Source organism: Anarhichas minor, unplaced genomic scaffold (assembly GCF_050575085.1).
Source record: "Anarhichas minor isolate MPS153535 unplaced genomic scaffold, ASM5057508v1 ptg000030l, whole genome shotgun sequence".
Lineage (NCBI taxonomy): Eukaryota > Metazoa > Chordata > Actinopteri > Perciformes > Anarhichadidae > Anarhichas > Anarhichas minor.
The window spans coordinates 6,845,214-6,866,895 of NW_027466476.1; the positions used below are offsets into that span (position 1 = coordinate 6,845,214).

At 45.3% G+C, this 21,682-nt stretch overlaps 1 protein-coding gene across 1 annotated transcript in view; it reads left to right on the forward strand.

Moving 5' to 3' along the window:
- Nucleotides 1-21,402, forward strand: part of LOC142964600 (homeobox protein cut-like 2) — a 69,699-nt gene extending 48,297 nt beyond the window's left edge. The window contains exons 4-6 of the mRNA XM_076104996.1: nt 11,081-11,159; nt 20,547-20,687; nt 21,239-21,402. Of these exons, the coding sequence (XP_075961111.1) occupies nt 11,081-11,159; nt 20,547-20,687; nt 21,239-21,402 (384 nt within the window). The remainder of the gene's footprint in view (nt 1-11,080; nt 11,160-20,546; nt 20,688-21,238) is intronic.
- The last annotated feature ends 280 nt before the right edge of the window (nt 21,403-21,682 follow it).

Here is a 21,682-nt window from a genome sequence, read left to right on the forward strand (position 1 = left end):
GATAAGTGCTTTACGATACAATACAATCGGACAATGTGTATGTTAAATTCACGTGTAGTTAAGTCTCGTTAGATATTGTGTTAAAATAACAGAAAAAGCAATATTTGTTTAATGGTCTTCTTCAAAATAGCAAACCTTGGTGACTTCCTTGGGTTGCCTGTGTGTGTGTGTGTGTGTGTGTGTGTGTGTGTGTCAGCATGTGTGTGTTTGTGGGCGTGTGTCTTCTTCTAGCGAGACATGTGAAGGACAGCCGAAGGTGCGGCGATGGGCTCATTTTATTACATCTCATATTGAGACCAATCTCTGTCCGTTCACCTGAAGGACAGCCAGCTATTCCCTCACTAAATTAGCCAGCCGCTGTGGTGTGAGAGGGCCTCCACAGGCGCGCTCTGACCAACACACCCAATCACTTTTACACACACACACACACACACACACACACACACACACACACACACACACTCACTGATGCTGGTTCAGGCAGTCACGCAATTGTGTGTCATTTTTTCTCCCCCCTTCTCTCTCGTGTAAGAAGTCACACTTACATGCATAATCACATGTCCCGTCCCTCATTGCCCCCCTCTCACACTTGCACACTCTCCCCCGTTGTGGATGTGCTGTAGTTGCAGTTATTGTGGCAGGTTTACGTGTTTGTGCCGCTGTCAACGAGGCCTGCAGACCTCCTCCCTGTGGGACCGTGTGACACATCTAGGCACTGTATCATACTTGGTCACGTGTATGTGTGTGTATGTGTGTCACGATGCATCTACCTTTTAATGCAGCAATGCATGGAGTTTTAGCCCATGAACGCACTGGTGGCTGGGAGGGTGAACATGAATAGAACGTTCATGCTCTCTCCTCCCTGATGAAATGTCTTTTGTAAAGTCTGTTTTTTCTTTTTCTTTTTTTTGTTCACTCACGGCGGATGTTCTAATGAGGCAGAGCCTGAAATAGCAGTGGGGCTAGCACTGCAGAACTGTGACATCCCATGTGAGAACTTGCCCGAATCACAGTGGCTGCAGCCATGCGTCAGGTTTCTTTATTTATAACCCGTACGGAATTGTCCTACACTCTGAGCATATGGAGGGTTATGTAACGCTCAGCATCCAATAGATAACCACTAAAGTCAGGTCCTATATATACAGCTTGCTGAAGAGTTGTTTCTGAGGCTGCTTTCGATTGAGTTAGCATGTCTGCATTTCAACGATATCACAAAAAGAGTGGTTATTGTGAGGCAAACATGTCAAATAACACATGTATCTCTCACTACTCTAGTGGTGTCTAACCATGGTATTAGTTCTGTTGTATTCGCCCAGGAGATTTCTGTCTCCACCTCAATACAAGGAATGTGAAAGGAATTTTGGCGGTGGTGCTCACATCAGTGAAAAATACATTTATTTGTTTAAAATTCAGAAACAGCATGTGTCTCAAGAATCAATGAAACACATTTTTATTATCTGGCTTTTAACTCACTATGAGAGTTGATTCTCTATAAAGTATTTCAGGAATAAGTCCCAAAATCCAAAGATTAGTTAGCATTTTTGCACTTCCAGTTAACTCGTCTTGAGTTCAATTTGAATGTGTTTGTGGTTAGACGGCTGAAGTAAAGTCAGCGGTGAACACAAGCTGAAGAGATTTTTAATGTTTTTTTCTGTGATATAAAATACATCAGTAAATACCCCTTTTGTTCATTTTGAAATACGTCGTACGTCATATTATTGTCTTTTATCTTTTAAACTTGTCTTTTGTTTTGTTTACAGTGTTTTTATAAGTTACGTTACATGTGGTCATCTGTTGTTTTTAGTTAGATGTGCTTCATAAATAAACTTGGATTTGAATTAATGGCCTCTAAAATATACTCAAATGAATCAGTCTTTGAAATAACTCTCGGATAGATCTGCTCACAGCTATTGAGACATAATAATATCTCAAAACCTGCATAAAATAGAAGCAAAACTGAATACCATGAAAGCTATCAACATTGTTATGTCATTTTGCTAAACTGACCCGTTAAGAAATGTTGACAGATACACTTTCAATGCTGTCATTTTAACAGCAGTTGCTCAGATGTGCATTTGAGAACAACATCAGCTCTTTTTGTCACAGGAATCTCATCTGATTAGCCTTCGTTCACTCAAATTGAAATACCACCTCGCGCCTGTCACATTGTATACGAGTCATCAGGCAGGAAAGCCGGTCATTACAATCATGACATCAAATGCCTGGCAGCAGAGGTCAATCAGTGTACATTAACCAAACAGAGCTCATTTGTTTTACAGCTTTTAGTGGCGTGTTGGCAACAGCGGACATGAGCTTTAGGCTGGCATCCAGCGGGCACAGAGGGCCTCCCAGCAGAGCGGGAGCGAGATGGGCCTCGGCCAGCCCGCTAACGGACGAATATACAGTATGAAGAAGAGGGGTTAATGTTACAGAGTCTCCAGTCCTGATACCTGGACTTTGGCTATCGGCCGAGACGGAGTGCCGATCCGATACCAGTGTTTAATTGATTAGCCGTATGCTTCACTATGCAGAAGTGACTGGGGTCATTATTTTAAGTTGACTTGAACATTGCTTTCTTAACTATGTAAAACAAAACGTATCAAATACAACCATAGATATAAATGTACTGAATGTACAATACCAGATCGGCCTATTGTTACACATGCCTATACAGCTATTTATGTCAGTATCGGACCGACATCATTGTCGGTATTGATGCATCCCTAAATAATGTGTCCCCTCCCCCCAGTGTTCAACCACTCAGCTGGTTTAAGCAGCCACAATTTATTTCTTTACACTGGACATTCATGAAAACCTAAAGTTTTTTTTTAATGATGGTCAGGTCACTGCCAGAAAGACCCTATGCTGTATTGTTTGTGTAAAAATGATTTGGGGAAAACCCTTGGTCTCCAGTCCAGTCTCCTCTTTCCTCTCTACACTACACTTTGTAAACTTCGGGTGCCGGCACGTCATCACACTGATGCATTAGTGTGTGAGTTGGTGTGCATAGACACACATTGCCAAAGATCACTCTTCACCCTCACCTGGTGCTAATTATAGCAGGTGAAGGCACACTTCGGTGGCACTCTGGTGATCCGTCATCGACAGGCCCTCTCTAGTCTGGCTGGGAGTGATATCTCTCTGTAAAATATGTATGACATCAAAAAGCCTTAAAGGTTATTACAAATTAATAATGAGTAGTGGGCCGAGAGCAGTAAAAAATAGCCTTCCCTTGGTGTCGTGTTTAAATGTTTAATTCAACATGCTCCAGTATAGATGTGGACTGCCTCCCAGCGACATGTGGCGGGCCCCGAGGCCTCACCAGACTGTCAAAGGTCTGGAGCAGACAGACCCAGACCACCAGGCTCACATGTATTAAGATCGACATTCAGATTAGAATGATTCATGCAGACGCGAATGATCATCCGTCTGGAGCCGTCTACTGTTATCTTGAAAAGTGCCGCGCTCTAACGGCATACGGAATTATAAAAACACTAAAGGAAGCAGTTTCACTCGCATCAAGCGCAAATTCTCTGTAGACTCAGACATAGAAAAGCTCTTTCTGAGTGTTTCTCTGAAGCAAGTCGAATCAGTGGCCCTGAACCCCCCTCACAGTAATGTCTGAAGACACTGTACAAAATTGCCTTATTTATGCCTGTAATGTAAGCTGTCTGTTCTGGTGTCGCTCATTCTCTGTGGAACCGACAACGGTGGCAGCCGAGTCTGGAGTGAATTTGCCGGGCGACTACCTGGGAAACATCAACAGTCATTAATTATGTAAAACTCTTCTCACAGTGGGAGCAGGGAGAGCTGCATACAACTGCAGCGCCCGCTCCTATTAGACTCAATGTACTCTACAATGAGCCCCCACTGCCTGGGGGCGTGGGGGGATTATCAGCCTACCGCCACGACCCCCTGTAGAAAGACACACACGCTGTACAGTGCACACACACACACACACTTACACACACCGAATGTGATGTTCTATTAAGTTCTGCACCAATGTGTGCTTGTGTTTAGCCGAGGAGGAGAATAACAGGAATCTCTGTGCTGTCTCTCCTCCCTAGTCACCCCATCATTCACTTCTCTCCTTCGCGGGTCCCGTTAGGTCTTTTTTCTCTCTCCCCGCCAATTGTCTTGCTTTCCGGCTTTCTCGCTACAATGAATGAAATCGGCAAATCTGACAGGACAAATGATATGCCATGTTTGTAAGGAACGCCGGGGTAAGGGGGCTGTATCATTGTTGATAGTGCTGCCACCAACGCGGCGCTGGTCTCTGCAACTTGAAACCAAATTACCTACAGAGCCGCCCAACGCGGGCCCTATACCTGAGATCTTCCTCCGAGCCACTGCGATTGACAACGGCAGATTTATCAAGCAAATAATGGACCTAATTTCTGCACCATGTGTTTGCTATCCATCTTCTGTGGGCAACAGACGCAGGGTTGTTTGGCAGACTTCAAGTCGTCTGCACAGCGCTCCGCTCCTCCATCAGCTGCGCTCTTCTCGCCGCGGTTCAAGGCTCGTTCATCAGTGCTGCTCCTTTTAGCGGATGCGGCTTTGGCATGATGTTCCTCCATGCTGAAACAAAGGCAGCGCTGACACCTGTAATTAATTAGGCTATTATGCATTCCGCAATGATAATTGCCTCACTGGAAAGTCACCAGCCTTCTAAGAGGGAGAGAGAGGAGAGGTGGATGGAGAGCGCTATCCATCATAGTGGAGCGCTCTCTCCCTCCCTCTCTCTCTCTCTCTCTCTCCCCTCATGTCATGGTGTCTCACCTTGACTAGTGTAGGCAGGGCTAGAGAAACACTGTCAACATGTGTCTGAGGGCGAGATATGCAGCTGTGCCTCCCCCTTGCCAGCGCTGCTCCACCAGCGGCCTGCCAGGGTCCATCCACTCCAGGGCTTTTGCTCGCATTGGCACAGTTACCCATGACACCCCATCTGTTGTAGCTTTGTTCACTAGGGCAGTGCAGCACCAGGATAATGGGGGCACTTTATTTTTTATAATTAGCCCTTACCTACACTTCTCCTCTCTCCTCTGCTCTTAACAGTTCTCCCAGCTCTGAAATAATTTAGTCCAGGTGCACTCATTGCTACTTTTCACAGCCCTCCCTCTCAGCACATCAACCGGTGCCTTCATCTTAGCCTCAGCACGCCCCCGCCCCCCTCCCATCGCGCCGCGATTGGTACGTTTTCAGCAGACACACTTTCCTCAAGGTTTAGGTCATTCGCTGCATCAAACGTTTGAAAGCGCGAGCTCAAAGAAAATGACAACTCCTGTCTTTTGAACTACAAAGACATTCAAAAAAGATTTGTTTTCTTCCCTCCGTTTTTTCTCTCAGCGGCTCTTGACTTTGACTTTGCCGTGACTTTGAGGTGTTGGCGGCGAGGCTGGTGCTTTTGAGTTTTGTCGAGAGGGCGGGCAACACGGCGCTTCTGCCGCCTGTTGATGGTGAGGAGGACCCAGAAGGCACCTGCTGTGTGCTGGAGACAGCCGGTCCTTTGATCTGGGTTTAATGTCGTGCCATGTTTTGTCTCTCATGCGGCTCTGTGTGCCACGTCCGCCGGGATTACGTCAGCTACACCTTGATCTGTAGAGATCTGCTCTCCTCTCAGCCTGGGTCATTATCGGCGCTCTCTACCGGGACACTGACCCGAGGTCTCGCTCATTCTCTCTTGTCGCACATTCAAGTGAAACACCTCATGGGTCAGTCGGTCGGTCTGTACACAACTTTGGTCCAAATATCTAAGCAACTTGATGCATTGCCATGAAATGATGTACAGACATTCATGGTCCCCAGAGGATGAATCTTAATGAGTTTGGTGTCTTACTTGTCATATAGCATCACCATAAGGTTGACATTTGTAGATTTTTGCACATTCATGACCCCTCAGTATGAATTGTAACAAATTTGGTGATTCTTTTCATCTTGCCCGTTTCCAATGTTTGCAAATACCTGCATAATCTAATGACATTCCCAGCAGCCTCAGCTGTGCTTTGTGTTTAGTGCTAATGTGCTAACACACTTAACTAAAATGGTGAACATGGTGAACATTATACCTGCTAAATATTAGCATGTTAGCATTTGTTACTGTGACTTTATTGCCATGCTGACATTAGCATTTAGCTCAAAGCACCACACCAGATACAGCCTCACAATGCAGCTAGCATGGCTGTAGACTCATGTTCACATTTGTTGGCTGCTAATGCAATATGAAAATCATTCCTTTAAAACCTATATCGCTCTACTTTACACTGTACAATGTTCTACTCTACTTCCATTTAAATTCCGATGAGCCTCTCCCACAAGGCTTCCATATGTCGAGCTGTGTTTTCACTCTGAATTTGTCACTGCATCGTTTACATCAGGACTGGTTAAGTGCTACAAAAGAATACTGGTCAGCTTTGGCCATTTATTTGGCTGAGACGGCAGCTCTGCAGTGGCGGTGGTGTCAGTCCGTTGTTGGCGCAGCGCGTTGACTGACAGCCACCACTGATTGGAATTGACGTGGCGACGAGATGTGTGTCAGTGCTCTGACTGCTCATCTCGCCAGGCATCCAGAGACGACCACAGCCACCGCCATGCTGCTACCACTACTCTGAGATGGATGTCACCATGATTAAATCTGCCTTCAAACCAAGTCTGTGTGTAGTGTGCATCTGCGTGAGTGCGACTTGATGTGTGTTTGCATGCGTCCAAGTTCAAATGTGTGTGTGTGTTGCGTGGGAGTGCTTGTGTGGGTGTACATGGTTCTCTCACCGTCCAGACTGTATTGCAATAGTGTTTACCTCTGCCCCTCTCCTCCACCCACTCATCAGTCACTCCGCACCAACTCATCTCTCTCCTCCTGCCTCTCGTCTGAACCTACACTCAACGCAAAACAAACGTCAGCAGTGACAGCTGCAAAAGTGCTGGGTGGCGCCGCTAAAATATGATCTTTTCTGTGCTTCTGAAGGGAAAATGATGGTTTTCGTCTGCTTTAATAAACAACCAGAAACATACAGATCACATTTAAAGGAGAGTGAAAGCACATACCTTTCGGATTGTAAGTTTCTTAATTAAATTGTTTTTACAATGTTAAATTAACCAAATATTGTTGTCATCAATGATTAATGCATGAATTCCTGTCGCCAGTCAGCCATTTAAAAGGATTTATTTTGATTTGCTTCAAAATTGCATTCCAATTCAGATCAATTTTAAATGTTAACCTTTTAAGAGCTCTTCAGAAGACATTAGAAGACTATGTTGGGCGAGATACGGAATCATGAAAAGTGAGTTTGAAGAGAACCAACCAATATTTTCTTATAATTTGAACACTGGTTTTTACAGGAAGTAAAGGCACTTCCACCTGACCATTGGCTTAGCTTGAGTTTTTCACTATCAGACCTAATAAAGAAATATTATTTATGGTCATTTTATATATATTTGTGGACCTGCAATGCTCAAAATGGCGACACTGAAAATGGAAGGACGTTTGAAGTAGAAACCGGATGTTGTACCAATAAAGATTAGATTGGGAAAAAAAACACTCCCAGCTTAAGAAGTGCACATTAACACAGCACAATAGTTAAGCTTTGACCATATTTTGCCTCATTTTCTTATATTAACACCAAGGACTGGACGTTTGTTCGGGAATCCGGTGGATTCTTCTGGAAGCTGTTGTGACAAGTGGTGTTGCGGTGGCGTTGGACTTCCCACTGTTTTGTTCTAATAAGCATGGAGCGGGACCGGGGTTGTTGTGACATCCTGTCAGCCTGTGGGCCGGACTGGCGCTCAGTGAGCAGCACAGTAGGATGGACTCCCTATGATTGTGCACTGACCTTTGCATCATGGGGAAGATGACAGGTAATTTAGAGGCCTCAGGGACTGTGGAACCATACATTTGCCGTCCCCACACCACCCTCAGCACCAACCACATTCACCTTGAGATGGGAACAGTGTATCCATGAACACTGCATGTACACACACACACACACACACACACACACACACACACACACACACAAATATGCCAAAAAACCTCAACAGAGAATTCAATCACATGTTGTGTACACTCTGGAACAGTTGCATATGCAGACATGCTCCAAGCATTCACACACTTATTTGCACACACACACACACACACACACACACACAGTGCAAGATCTGCCTTTACACCCGCCCGACACCCCCATCATCGTCACACACTCTAATCACCTGCATCATCACAACCCCTCCTCAAACAACCAAATAACAGGGGTGGCAAACTGGTAAGGCAGAGGGGGAAAACGATGATTTAGAGTGATAATTGCATAATCACCAGTTGTGATAATTGTAATTGATGACTGCATAATTGCTAATTGCGCTCTTTATGGGAACCCCTCTTTTCCGTTGTCTCTCTGTCTCTCTCTGTGCATCGCTCAGTTACCCTTCACTCTGCTTCTTCTGCTTCGTTCTACGTTTGTTCTCTCCCCCTTCATTTACTTCTCATGCTAGCTTGTTCTCACACTCTCTCAGAAGCACACAGTAGCAGGCACTGTACGTAGTCTCACAGGCTTATCGGTAAGTATTTCCCAGCAGCCTTGTCCCAGAGGCTGTGTTCTGCCCACTCGGTTGCTGCTTGAAGAGTTATGGAGGAGCGCTAACAGGTTTCCTTTGTCTCTTGCTACTCTTGCCCCAGGCTTTACTCCTGCTTGTAAAAGCAACCTGTGGCCGAGCCCATTCCCTCGGTAGCCATATCCTTTATCACAAATCGGGTGAAAACAAAGAATGCGCTGTGAGTCGGAGCCCGGACCAGAGCCATACCTCGCATCCAAAAAAGAGAAAGGAGATTCTCCAGTTGTAGTCCTTCCTCAAGTTGTACCTCTCTGTACAAGCACCCTCTCTGCTCGTATCTGTTAGCATGAGACTTCAGGCTCTGAAATCCCATGTGCTTGGCTGGAGGTGGATTACCATGGCGATGGGATGATTCCCTGATCAGCCCGTATTATGCACGACACCTCAGAGTGCTTTGATGATAGCAAGGGTTGTGGTTGGGGGGGGTGGGGGGGGGGTATCTGTACGCATAGCGGGGCGCTAACGTGAGAAGGCATCAGGCAGGCGTGTGATTGATGTCTCTGCTAGTGTCTGTAGGCAGGTTAATGGTGTGATTGTGGAGGTAATCTCCGTGTTCTCTCGTTAAAGGATGATGGAGGGCCAGGAGACCCCCGCGCGTCTCTGGAAGATGGAGCCCTATAGCTGTTGCCTTCACAGGATCTCAGGCTTTTTACTCATGCAGTTGGGAGCCTCGTTTGATGTATATGCGTCAGAGGAAGCCGGGGCCAGCCAAGCAGACTGTCAGTGAAAAGTAGATGACTAGCACTGGGTTGAGCCACCCTGCTCTAGTGGCCATGTAGTTCAGTTGTAAACTAAAGGTTGTTAAAAGTTTGTCTGGATGTCACAAAGTGCAGTTGGAGCTTTGCTCATTGTCACCTTGAAGAGCGGAGGGTTGTTATTGGCTAGTGGGGGTCACAAAATTGCTCCTGCTCATAGAGAAAACGAAGCAAACATAAAAACCGACTCTCATCAGTGGGGTTAAAGCAAACCTTAGCCGAGCCAACACTAGTTGTTGATGTACTCATAACACCACATATAAAGCTGGAAACAGTGTTTATGGGGCCAGCGTGCTTCACACATTCTCACAGTTTGTGAACCAACATGCCAACATTAACGTCATGTCCTGGAAGGAGAGGGGAGATGAGTGGGGGGCAGATGGAGGTTGGTGTATCGGTGTGTGTGTGTGTGTGTGTGGGGGGGGGGTAAATTGGGGTATAGCTGAGTGAAACAACAGCAGAGTGCAGCAGGGAGCTGGCTGAGAGCTCCAGACTATTGCATCTGTATTGATTCGGCTCCAGCCTTTTCCATTTTCCATGAACTCCTCTGAGCTGCTCCAAGTGGGAGTGATGGGGGAGATTTGCTTGATCTTTATGATATTTTCTTTAAACATGATGCCGTCGTTATGCCTCCCCAGGGAAGACGCCAGCCATTTCCAGTAAATCAAAGGCTCTCCGTCCCTCGCTGTTTTCCACACACCTTATTTATAACCCCACTAAACAGCCCCAACACACCACCGCCATACTCATAAGGGTTGTCAGCCTCAGCAAAATGAATGGCTTTTCAAGTGTGGTCATACCGATGATGAGCAGCCTGGCTCAGCCATACCGCGCACTTGACCCTCTCGATGTGGAGTCCATTGAGCGGATCCGACAAATGCTGTAATCAACAGTGACAGAAATGACATAGACAATAGATGACAATAATTTGAAGTCCGTCTGCTTATGGAGTGGGGGGGGGGGTATCATTTGGACGAGCCTGATCTGATTTAGTGTTGCGGAGCAGAGGACGTCGAGAGGCAGCCACAGCGCGTCCTCTGACTCACAAACAGGGCCGAGGTCTTACTGGGAGCTGGGAGCAGGGTAACCCACATAGCCACTAGTGCAGGTGCACCTCTCCATGGGGCCAGGTGGTGGCTAATTTGCTTTCTTTGTCCCTCCTAATGAATTGTTAATTGGTTTGCATCACCCGCCGAGCCGAGGATAGCAGGTGCCGAGTGCTGCTGGTGATGGAGGCCACCGTCGTCACTGGCGAGCCTTCTCGTGTACGCCGACACCTCCATTTAACAGGCCAAATGTCACCTCGTAACATGCAGCAGAGCTTGGCAGTTAAACAGGGCAGACATCGTCATAGCTTACGCCTTGTTTCTCTAGTTGTCAGTGCTTCTGTTAGAAAGAACTGCCTATGAGTCGGTCAATCTATGCACAACTTTAATTAAATGAACTGCACAGTATTCCTCCGTTATATGTTCTGAAGATGCAATACATATACAAGGCATGCAGGACTGTTTGTTTCATTTATTGGAAGGATGCTGTGAGGCTGACCTTTGCTCTCGTCACTATTGATTCATTGTTTCGCAATTTAAGGTTTGAAGGGTTTTCTGCTCTCTGTAAAAATCAATTAAATGCCTGAAATGTAAATATTCTGTGCACTGTGAGCCAGACATGTGCCAGGATAATATCAGTCGATGTTTACCTTAATGGCATCTTCTCCACTGCAGGTGGTTGCTCTGAACAAGCGCAGCAAGGAGGCCGAGTCTGCGTTCCTGGGAGTCTACAAACAGCTTATCGAGGCCCCAGGTGAGTCTCCCACTAAGACCAGAGATGTGCATCTTCGCAAACAGCAGCAGCAGCAATATAAACATCACACTCGCACACATTACTCCTGGAATTATCTTTCCCCTTTCAAAGATCACTTCCCGGAGATCAACCCATCAAACCGCTACCACTATCACTGGACCAGCCCTATAAGTATACACACAGTGACATATCATGTTTATGTGAATACACCCAAACCCAAAAGTAATTTTCTTGCCATAGATAGATATGGTGCAACAGCACATGGATATAAGATACATAAAACCCTATACCCTGTGGCTCTTATCTATTTTTCAAAGTCTGTGCTCTCAGAGTGGTTTCCAAAACTCTGCGTGAGGCCACTTCAAAACCCAGCACTGGTCCTTGAGTGTAGCCTGGCTGAGGAGCGAACACATCCTTGAGGAGCTCTGCTGTTGATTGTGGAGGGCCAATTAAAATCCCTACTGAAGTCTGGCTTCATGTGGAACGCAGGCCTGATGAGGCCAATGGGGGAAAAGGGAGAGAGGGGCAAAGACAGTATGTTAGAGCGAAGGAAAGACGAATTGTGTGTTTATTCAGTTGTTATTTCAGTGCCGGGGCACGTGTACCGTATTGCTCTTTGTTGCAGGAGACGGCGGCAAAACGCAGCCCAATCTCAGTCTAGATCAGAGAAACACTTGTGGCAGGAGTAGAGAATGCTGTTTACAGATTCAATGAATACAAGATAAAAGTCTGCGTCAGAGAAATAGCGAGCAAGTGACTTTTAAAGGTCTCCATTTTTCCTTGAAGTCCCCTGCTTGATATTGCACCACCACCACGCACACAAGCGCAGACACACACACACATACACTTTGAATGGAGTTATTTTCTTGATAAGAAATACCGTTCTTTGAAGATATATTCAGTTTGATTTTTTGACCTATACCTTTTATATGGAGGCCTTAATTCAAGCCCAGGAGCGTCTTGTGGGATATATTTAGTCATAAACCCCCCTCAAGTAGAGAATAGTCAACTAAGAGTTGTTGTGTTCAAGAACAAAGACTTTAACATAAGAAGAAAGGCCACTGTCACCATGAACTCTTATGTGTAAATAAAAAACTAAAGTAGTGTTTTCAAGGTACCTAATATTTTGTCTTTTCTGTCTCTTTATATACACAGTGTATGTGTGGTCATTCTTTTGAGTATACAGTAGTGGACCTTCCTGTGTCAGGTTGCATCAGGTGACGTAACACAACGAGCCTCCTACCTCCATTTGACCTTACCTTTACAAAGGGAGTCTGTTTCACCGTATCACTGGGGAAAAAAGGAAGCCAGTTGTTTTCTTTCTCAGTCAGAGATTGCTAAACAGTGCTGGGCAACATAATAAATGACTCTTTACTCAAAGAAAGGGATCATTTTACTTTGTTAATGAACTTCATAATAATTACTCAATGGTATTATGGTATTTGGTATAATAATGACTAAACAGCAGATGTAGTTACATTAGTTGTAGCCTACATTACTTTTCTCGTATATTGGATTACCATTTGCTAACCTGCATGCTAAGAAGACACAACATGTGAAAGGTTTATTCTTCCCTTTTGGAAGTGCCTTAAACCTGCTTTCTTTCTAACGGCCATCAGGGGGCCACTCTTTGGTTGAAAAAATAAGTTTAATTGTATAGAAGTCTATGAGAAAAATGACGCTCCTTCTCACTTGATTTATTACCTCAGTAATTATTATAAACACGAGTTTATGGTCTCAATCACTTGTTCCAAGTATTCATCAAAGCAGCATGATTCTCATTTTATAAATTATGACCCATTCAGAGTAAAATAGACGATAAAGCAGGGTATGCTTCAGGGCTGGCTACCTGACAGGCTACTGCTACGGCGTCTGGGAGTTGTCTTTGTTTTCGTTGGACAACTTTAACCCTTTCACATTGTGTTATCAATCCGTGAAAGTTAATTGTAAATTTGTAAAAATGTCTTATTCAGTAATAAGCTGCTATGTGTAGTATGTCTTCTCTGTGCTCTGGACTAATTGGGAACATGATGGTAACAGGGTAAATTCATGCCATGTGGAGTGGAAGCCGAGTCGGAGCCGAAGAGCAATTTTTTGCTCCCCTCCTTTTAATGTCAAAGTAACTTCAGTGGCCCAATAAAGGCTCAATGGGACATCTCACTATGTCCCGACAAAAAGACTATCGTGTCAGATTCCTCTTGCCTCCTCTCGGCTAGTTTCCACACTTCTACAACACGTCCTGTGATGTTGACCCAAAGCAGCACTTTTCGACGCACAACTTTAAATATGGCCGACAAAGACAAAGACGAAGATGAAGTAGTGAAAGATGACAAGCTACGATTGGTCAGGGTCCAACTCGTGGTCCTTGTCTTCCAGCCAAGTCACAGCAACAATTCACGACATATTGATTGCCTAATCTGACACAGATTGCATCACGAAAGGCAAAAGTATAGCATTGGCCGATCCCGACATTTGCTTCTTTCATAGCCCCCCCCCCCCCCCCCTTCTTCTCTGGCTGCAGCCAAACCGAGGTCAGACCCCTGAGAGTATTTCTGTGTCCGGCCCAAGCAGCCTCTGCCATCTGTGAGGAGGGCCTACAGTATCCTGCGCCTGTTTGTCACTGTACATCTTGCTGCTGGTGTCCAAGGTCACAACTCCCCCCCTCTCCTGCCCACCCCTCGCTAGAATGGATGACTCCAGGTACACCGGAGGACAGTCATTTGGCTGTGGCCCCACTTCATTTCTCTCTACCCCTCAAACACAACAGCAAGCGTTCCCACCGTTCCCCCCAACAAATGCTACAGCTCATGTATTTTTAATCTTTTGACAGATGCAATTATTCTTTACACGCCGTGCTCGTTAATCTTAATGCAGTTATTACTATTCATTGCAGGACGTTTTTCCCCTCCTATTATTTCATTTGAAAGTGCCTCTCTCTCTACGTGTGTGTGCGTGCTCGTTTGTGTGCCGATGTAGAGGCCTTCGGTCCAATCAGAGCAGAGTTAATGAATGCAAGAGACGAACAAGGAAAGAAGCTCAATATGTGACCTGTTGTATCTGGCTATCATTAACATCTGGTCACATATCAGTCATCCACTTTGCCGTGCCCACTATTGAATACAAATAACGTATCCGATACATTTGTGAGATTCCAGCACGATAATGTTCCTCTTTGTTAATGCAAGATAACGCTGCTGTTCAATGGCAACTCGAACGTAACAGTAAACTCAGAACAGAAATAACTTCTTGATGCAAGTGATTGAAGTGATTTCTTGCCTTTTATGAGGCCCCCAAGCCGAGATGTCAATCCACTGGAGTGTTTCATTAGCGCTGTATATTTTGATTTACATGTGACATCTCCCCATGCTGTGCACTGTAACTCCTACCCAGTCTGGGGCTTGAAAGAGGCCCGTTAACAGAGTTTCCCTAACAATGTTTATATCACCTCCGCACGGTTTTGATCAGTGCAGATAAACAAGTCCTGATCACTGAACGCCGAAAAACAGTGGCAGCTTCTGCCCGAATTCATCGGTTTCCCAGAGATGCACCTAGCTCCCTCTCTCTCTTTCTTCCTCTCCTCCTCGCCGTCTCGCTCTGCTCTTCTCTGCTGGAGTGTGCGAGTGTGTGTGTGGCGTTTGAACGTCTGCGTTTGTCCCCACCTCTGTGAGAGCAGCGAGGCCCCGTCGCCAGGGGCGTAGCCTTGAGACTGACGCTCCAGGTGTTTGCTCTTCCTCGCCTCCTCTCAGTGCACACACACTCATCCCTTAGGATCCACCCCACTCCCTCTCTCCTTTAGAACACAGCTCCTTTTATCTGAGCAGGGAGCTCACTGAGAGTTTGTGAAGATTCTGATCTGAATACACCCCTCTAAGTATGCGTGTGTGCGCGTGTGTGTGTGTGTGCCAGGGCCCAAGGCATGTCTGAGGTGTTTGAGTCTTTATGTATGTGTGTGTGTGTGTGTGTGCGAAATGTTATGACAACAGTGCTTGCTAGTGGTGACCACCGGTACTGCGGAGCACAGCACAAGTGCAAGCAGCCTTTTGTCACATTAGGTCGCACGTCTTGTTGTGAAATGAGATGGTTATAAGTGCCTTACATATTCACATCAGATGTTTCCCTCGGCTATGAGATTATCAGCGCAGAACTCACTGACCTTAGTAATTCAGAGTCATTCAAATGCACAAAGAATAGTTGTCCTTCGTCAACCTTTCATGTACATAAGCAAGCACCAGAGAGAGAGGCCTGCAAGGCACAGCAAGCTGCCTTTATTGTAATTTTGCAGCTGAGTACCTACAGTCAGGATGAGAGGGAAGAGGGAGCGCGGAGTGTGGCAGTCTGTCGGAGAATAAGGACGTACAAAAGCTGATGGAAAATGAAAGCTCTCTGGGCGGGATGAGATTATGCACAAGTGATTAATAAGAGCAGTAATAAACAAAGGCCCAGGAGATGTTTGAGGTGCTTAATAATGCATTATGTTCATAAAAGAGCTGGGCCTCTCCAACTGATCCCTGTGGAGTAGGAGACCCCAGAGGGACCAGGAGAGTGTGCTCTTAAAAGAAAGCAACTGTGTGTGTGTGCAGGAATGTCTGTATGTGTGTATGTGTGTGTGTGTGTGTGTGTGTGTGTGTGTGTGTGTGCCTGGGAGCAGATAAGATGTAACCTTGGGATTCAAAAATGTAAAGACCATAGACTGGTGTATTTCTGAGGTTAATATATTGTGATTTGTCTTACTTTTCTCATAAATAAGAGACGTTTTATTTAAAAAAAAAATATCGACTGAAGTTTGGTTCGCATGTCATTGGCACTTATTTTTTTCACCGCAGCATCTGGTGTTAATTTTAAATGCTACCGAGCTCTGGCTCCGCTCTTTGTTCCGAGCTTTAAAAAATGTCTCGGTATTGATGTCATTCCTTCTCCGTCCTTCAGTCTGTCAAACAAAGACATGGAACAGCAACTGAAGAGAACAGGTTAAAAAGTTTCTCTTTCAGCTTTGTTTTGTTCACACACAAAAGCCGTCGCTTCCCGCAATCATTTTTTTCATTCCACCTATCTTTTTATTTTTGTATTTTCTCACTCCTCCTCCCACATCAAGGTAAAGCGGCACTTCAGTTTGCTATCTGAATATCAAATGCTCGTTGGTTTAAAATGCACCGCAAACAGTAAAGTCATGTTTATGAATTTGTTCCAAGCATTTTCTTTTCTCTAATCGAAACCAATCCTTGACAGGCAGCAATTTATCCTACACACCTTGTATCGCTTTACATTGTCTGTGAAGGTGAAAATAAAGACTTAGTGTTCTCTCAACCTAGTTTTGGTTCTTGACAACAATATTACAGCAGTGTTACTGTTTGTTGCAGCAGCGGCAGAGCGTGTTTATGGACCTTGAAGTCCACTCAGAGAAAAAAAAAAAACAAGACTGTTTTGAATGAAAAGAAAAAACCTTGGAGCACAGCCTTGTAAATTAATTTGTTCGTGTTGTATGATGGGAACACAGCTGGCCTCATTAACATGCGCACAACAAATAATTATAGCGTTTTTTTTCTCTCTCTTCAGCCAGCCAATGCTTGGCTAATGGGCTTGCTGGGTTAATTATGTCAGAGCGTAATTACACAGGGCCCAGGGAGACATAATGGTGCACCCTGCTGCGCCCACACCGCCTAATGATGGTGTATCGCTGACAGGGCCAAGATGGACCGCCCCGACACACCTGCTTGTCTTGGCGCACACCACCCTGGTCCACCCCCACCCACCTAGACACACATCCTGAACCTGTGCACCGTCCTCCCCGGTGCCACCTGCAGTCTGCTGAGCCGTCCGGCTTCTGACAGGCTTTGGCTCCTGCTCGCTCTGGACTGAAGGCTCACCCAGATACAGTAACTACCTCCCGCTTGGAGATGTGCAATAGCGCGGCAACGCAGTGACCACAAGGAAGCAGCTACAGGGTGGCAGCCTCATTATAGCTCAGTCGAAGTGATGAAACTCAATATCAATGCAGCTGAGAATGTGCAAAAACAATTAAAAAACTCATGCCAACAGTTGTTGGCTCTTAGAAAGTCAGGGTTTATCACAACTTGGCTCTTATTTTTGTACTTCTCTTGATACTTGATAACATTATAATTTCTAACTTTGAGGACACACACACACACACACAGCAAGTTGCAGACCAGTATGCGAATAAAAAAACACCTCCAGTACACCATGCTTACATCATACTTTATACATTTTTAAATTGCTCGTTAGCACGACATACATTCTTTTTTTCTCAACCCATCAATGGGTAAGAAGGTTGAATCTCAAGCAACTCTACACTACAAACGTTATTGTTCAAACTATTTTTTTAAATCACAGTCTAGTCCGTCTTCTATCTCTTGATTATCGACGTAGTGGGACTGCGGTGTGAGCAAAACTTTGGCAGCAATTTAAACACTAATGCAGTTTTATTGTGGTATAAAGAGATTCTAATGATGCTGAAGACCTTCAACACATTTTTCCAATGTCCTGCCTCCTCATTCTGTATCAGCACGCCACCACTGCACTGAGTCTAAACAAGACCAGCCAGGCAAAGCAACATGAGTCACAGTTTGTCATGTTCACCATGAAGATGACTGAGCCAAATCAGACTTCAACAAAAACGTTGATCGGTCCAGTTTGGGAGGGGCCGCTCGTCTCCCCGCTCATTATTGAAAGTATTACCTTGGCCCAGGCTGGCAGGCAGCGTTCTGCTCTGTGATGTCTGCGGCTGCGAGGGCCAGGCCGGGCAATGCCACATACTACTGACATCAGACAATAATAAAAACTCTATGAAGACCGGCCAGTTCGGCCTGGAATGGATCGGCCTTTCGGGAGTCTTCCTGAACTTCCCGATGGCCGGTCCACCGCTGTGGATAACTTAAACTAATTTCAGTCAATGGTGTATCTCAACCCATCCACCCTATTTCCTGATTTGTACGTCCATTTAAAATCTTCTTGTAAATTGAAATGAGCAGTCAGACGATCAGACAGCCAATTATTTGGAGTAAATAAAGGTGAACAGTAAAATGATTCCATAAACTGCCTGTTTTTAGACTTATGGTTTATTTTCTTTTTTTATTCCTTCTGTACAGTATGGACCGTAGTTGCAATGAGGGATTTGAGTGTGCATACTTTCCAACAACACGTCTGATTGAGTGACTGCTTGAGTCTCTTGCCCCAATTGGACTTCGCTTCAGCATCGTCACCATGTTCCCAGATCTCAGACGCTACTATGAGCGAGTGCGATGTTGTTATAACTGATAGAAGTGAAGGTCAAGACTACAATAAATATGACTCAAGTCGCAAAACAAACCAGAAATATCCTTTAATCTCAGGCTCATTGTTGAACCTCACCATGTCATTCTGCTCTTCTCAGTGGCTTCCTCCTTGTGTTCGCCAGAGAACATGATGTACGAAATGTCCCGTGATTTACGAGTTAAAACGAGCTGCTGTTGCCCGATCAGTTATCTTGACCTCGGAGCAGACATCCAATCATCTATAATTAAGATAAGGGATGAATTAAAAATTGATCCGTTTATTTTGCCGCGAGAGGGATGTGACTCACCTGATGTACGCAATGCCTTCGTCAGCTGTGCTGTGTGTCTCTTGATTAACAGGAATGTGAGCGGTTGGGTTAATGCTGAATTCCTCTTCCATTCTCGGGTTTATTTGGTGGATTTACCATCAGAGCTGCTCTAAAAAGTGCTTCTTATTAGCCACATCAATTAGCTCTACTTTCCAAAGTTATCAGCAGTCTTTCTGGACTCCTTCAGTAACTGTAGATCCCGGACCCTCAGAGAGTATCCCTGCTGCTCTTCTTTGACGGGGGTTAATTTTGTATACAGACTTAAGTTCTATCCCTTCACTTTAAATTTGACTTTACTTTACTCCCCTGCCACTGATTGATAATCCCGGTTTGTCCATGTGTGAGAGATCCCTTACAATAATCTCTGTCCTTTGATCATTAGAAGTTGAAAGGATATATGGGAAAGAGGCTGATAAAGTGATTTCTGTGACAGTGGGTCGATGGAATAGCAGTGCTTTAAGTCATCCTGTTTGTCTTAGAAGAGCGCTGCTCTTAATAGTGATGTCCCTTGTGACTGATGCAATATCTCCACGGCTGGTGTAACAATGAATGCAGACAATGTTTGACTGTAAACGGTCCTGGGAAAAATAGCTCGATCAATTAAATGGCCCAAAATGTTTGTCTGATGAAAATGTAGATATGGCGAGCTGCAATGTACGGCCAGGATTTCAACAAATTGCATATTTTGTTTTGGCTCTCTCTGATGAGCATTTTTTTTTTTTTGTGCCCTGCCGGCTCAGAGTTTGCATTCTCTCTGTGGCATCTGGCAAAGTTTAAACGTCTGTGGCTCCAACTTCTTATGAAAAGTCACTTCAGTCAGTGCCCAAACTGAAGAAGGGATCCAATTGGGTTCCACACAGAAGTCTAAGATGAGTGGATGAAAGCTGTGGGAGAAAAGTTTGTGCAGCAAAGCAGCGATTTTCCTCCTCTTTTAGAGTTTTGAAGGGCTCCGGTGTGTGTGTGTGTGTGTGCGTGCGCGCGCTTGGCTCTACATCTTGCCTCCCCCCTTGTCAAGGAGCTCCCCTGAGCTTCCCTCTCTGTGCTTTGGCACTAGAAGTCACCTCCTTTGGTGTTCGGCAGGCAGGTACACAACAGGAGCAGCTCTCTCTCTCTGAGCTGTTGAACTTTTCGGGAGGGGAAGAAAGGGAAGAGGAAGATTAAAAACAGCCCTGTGATGTGGAGTGCCGAGCTGCCTCCTGAGAATTCCTGGCATAATAATTTAAATGATCAAATGATACAGAGGAGACTTGTTAGCTGAGAAACAGCCTCCTAGTTGGCCCCATGGGCCTGGTGCTGCCGCGCATGCATTGCAAAACAGCTCCTCTGTTGTGCTAAAGAATCCCGCTTTTTTTTCTCCCCCCTTTTCAGGAGCAGACTTTTTCTACACTTTGCCTAGGTGTATACTTGGGACTTGAGACTCCGTCACATATTCATGGCAATCTTTTTTGTCTTCTTTTCCATTCATCAGCACATGAGAAGACTCATTAGAGTTGATTTCTGTACATGTGAAGGGTCGGAACGGCACTTGTGTCATTAGGTCCAGCCTGTGAAATTTTCAAAGGCGACTGAGTGGGGAAAGTGTAAGAGTCACTCTTTGGAAACAAGTCTCAGTGGAATAGTGTGTCTCTGTTGAAACTGCGATGCAGGAAAGCTCTGTAAAGTGCTTTACACGCAGCACACACAGTAAAACAGCTCTTTTTCTTCTTTTTTTAAAAAAAAGATCGTGTATAGATATCACGTGAATCTTGGGAGCTGTTTCTGCAGAGATTTGTTTGTGTCTGTTCTCACAGATCCAGCACCTGTGCTGGAGGCCTCACACACCCTGGAGGAAAGGCTGCAGCACCTTCACAGTTCGGCCCCAGACAGCGAGGCCCTGGTACGAGAGATCAGCGGGCACTGGAAGAAACACCTGGAGTGCCTTGAAAAGACAGGTCAGGCTAAAATGATCTACATCAAGGAGCAGTCCCACTTGAATGCAATTTATATTACTGCAGCACTGAAGTGGCTGCTACTGTACAGAAAGTGCTGGGAAGTTAATTGAAATGTACCAGGTCTTAGGAAGGCTGCAAATTGCACCAGCATATCTTGGAGAAATGTGAAAAATGGTCTGAAGCTGTGAGCAGTTTCGTGTAGGCACTTCGGTTGAAATAAAATAGTCCCGATAAAGAAACTGCTCACAACAAGGTCTGTGGATTATCCTGAGTAAGCGGATCATGATGTCTAATAAGAGATATGTCTGTAGGGTTTTTCAAATGTATTGTTTTGGTGCTTTGAGCACCACAAGCCGAGAATCTAGAGGCATCTCTCCAAAACTAGACAACTCACACCAAAACACTCTAAATAGATAAACAGCCCTACAGATGAGGAAACATATGTATGTTTGATTTGTAAGGCGACTATTTCAAATTTCACATTTACCCGTTAGTATCAGATCACGCAGCTGATGTTGGAGAACTAATGCCTTCCTTTGTCCTCCACACAGAGCCGTCAGAAGACAGTCCAGCAGTCTCAGGGGCAGCAGTGACAGAGGAGGCCCCAGAATCCAGCTCTCCAGCCTTCCTGATGACACCTAACAGCACACCGGCCCCCGGGGCCACAGGCTCCCCGCAGCAGAACTACCAGGACCGAGCTGAGAACCGAGGGTGAGAACCAGAACCACTCCCTGCCTTTTACTGACCATCATTAGTGATTTACATTAGGTTTATACATCCAAAATGTAACGACACGAGTGACCACCTTAAAGGTTCAGTAGGTAACTTTAGTCACTATATCCTGACAGCACTGCGTGAGACAGATAATCTGTGAATTTGCAAGAATCATCCTCGCTCGAAGGACAACAACCAACCAGAGCGGAGGAGTCTCTGACGCAGCTGTCAATCACTGCTCGCAAACTCCAATCAAACTGTCAAACTAGGCAGCGCTGATC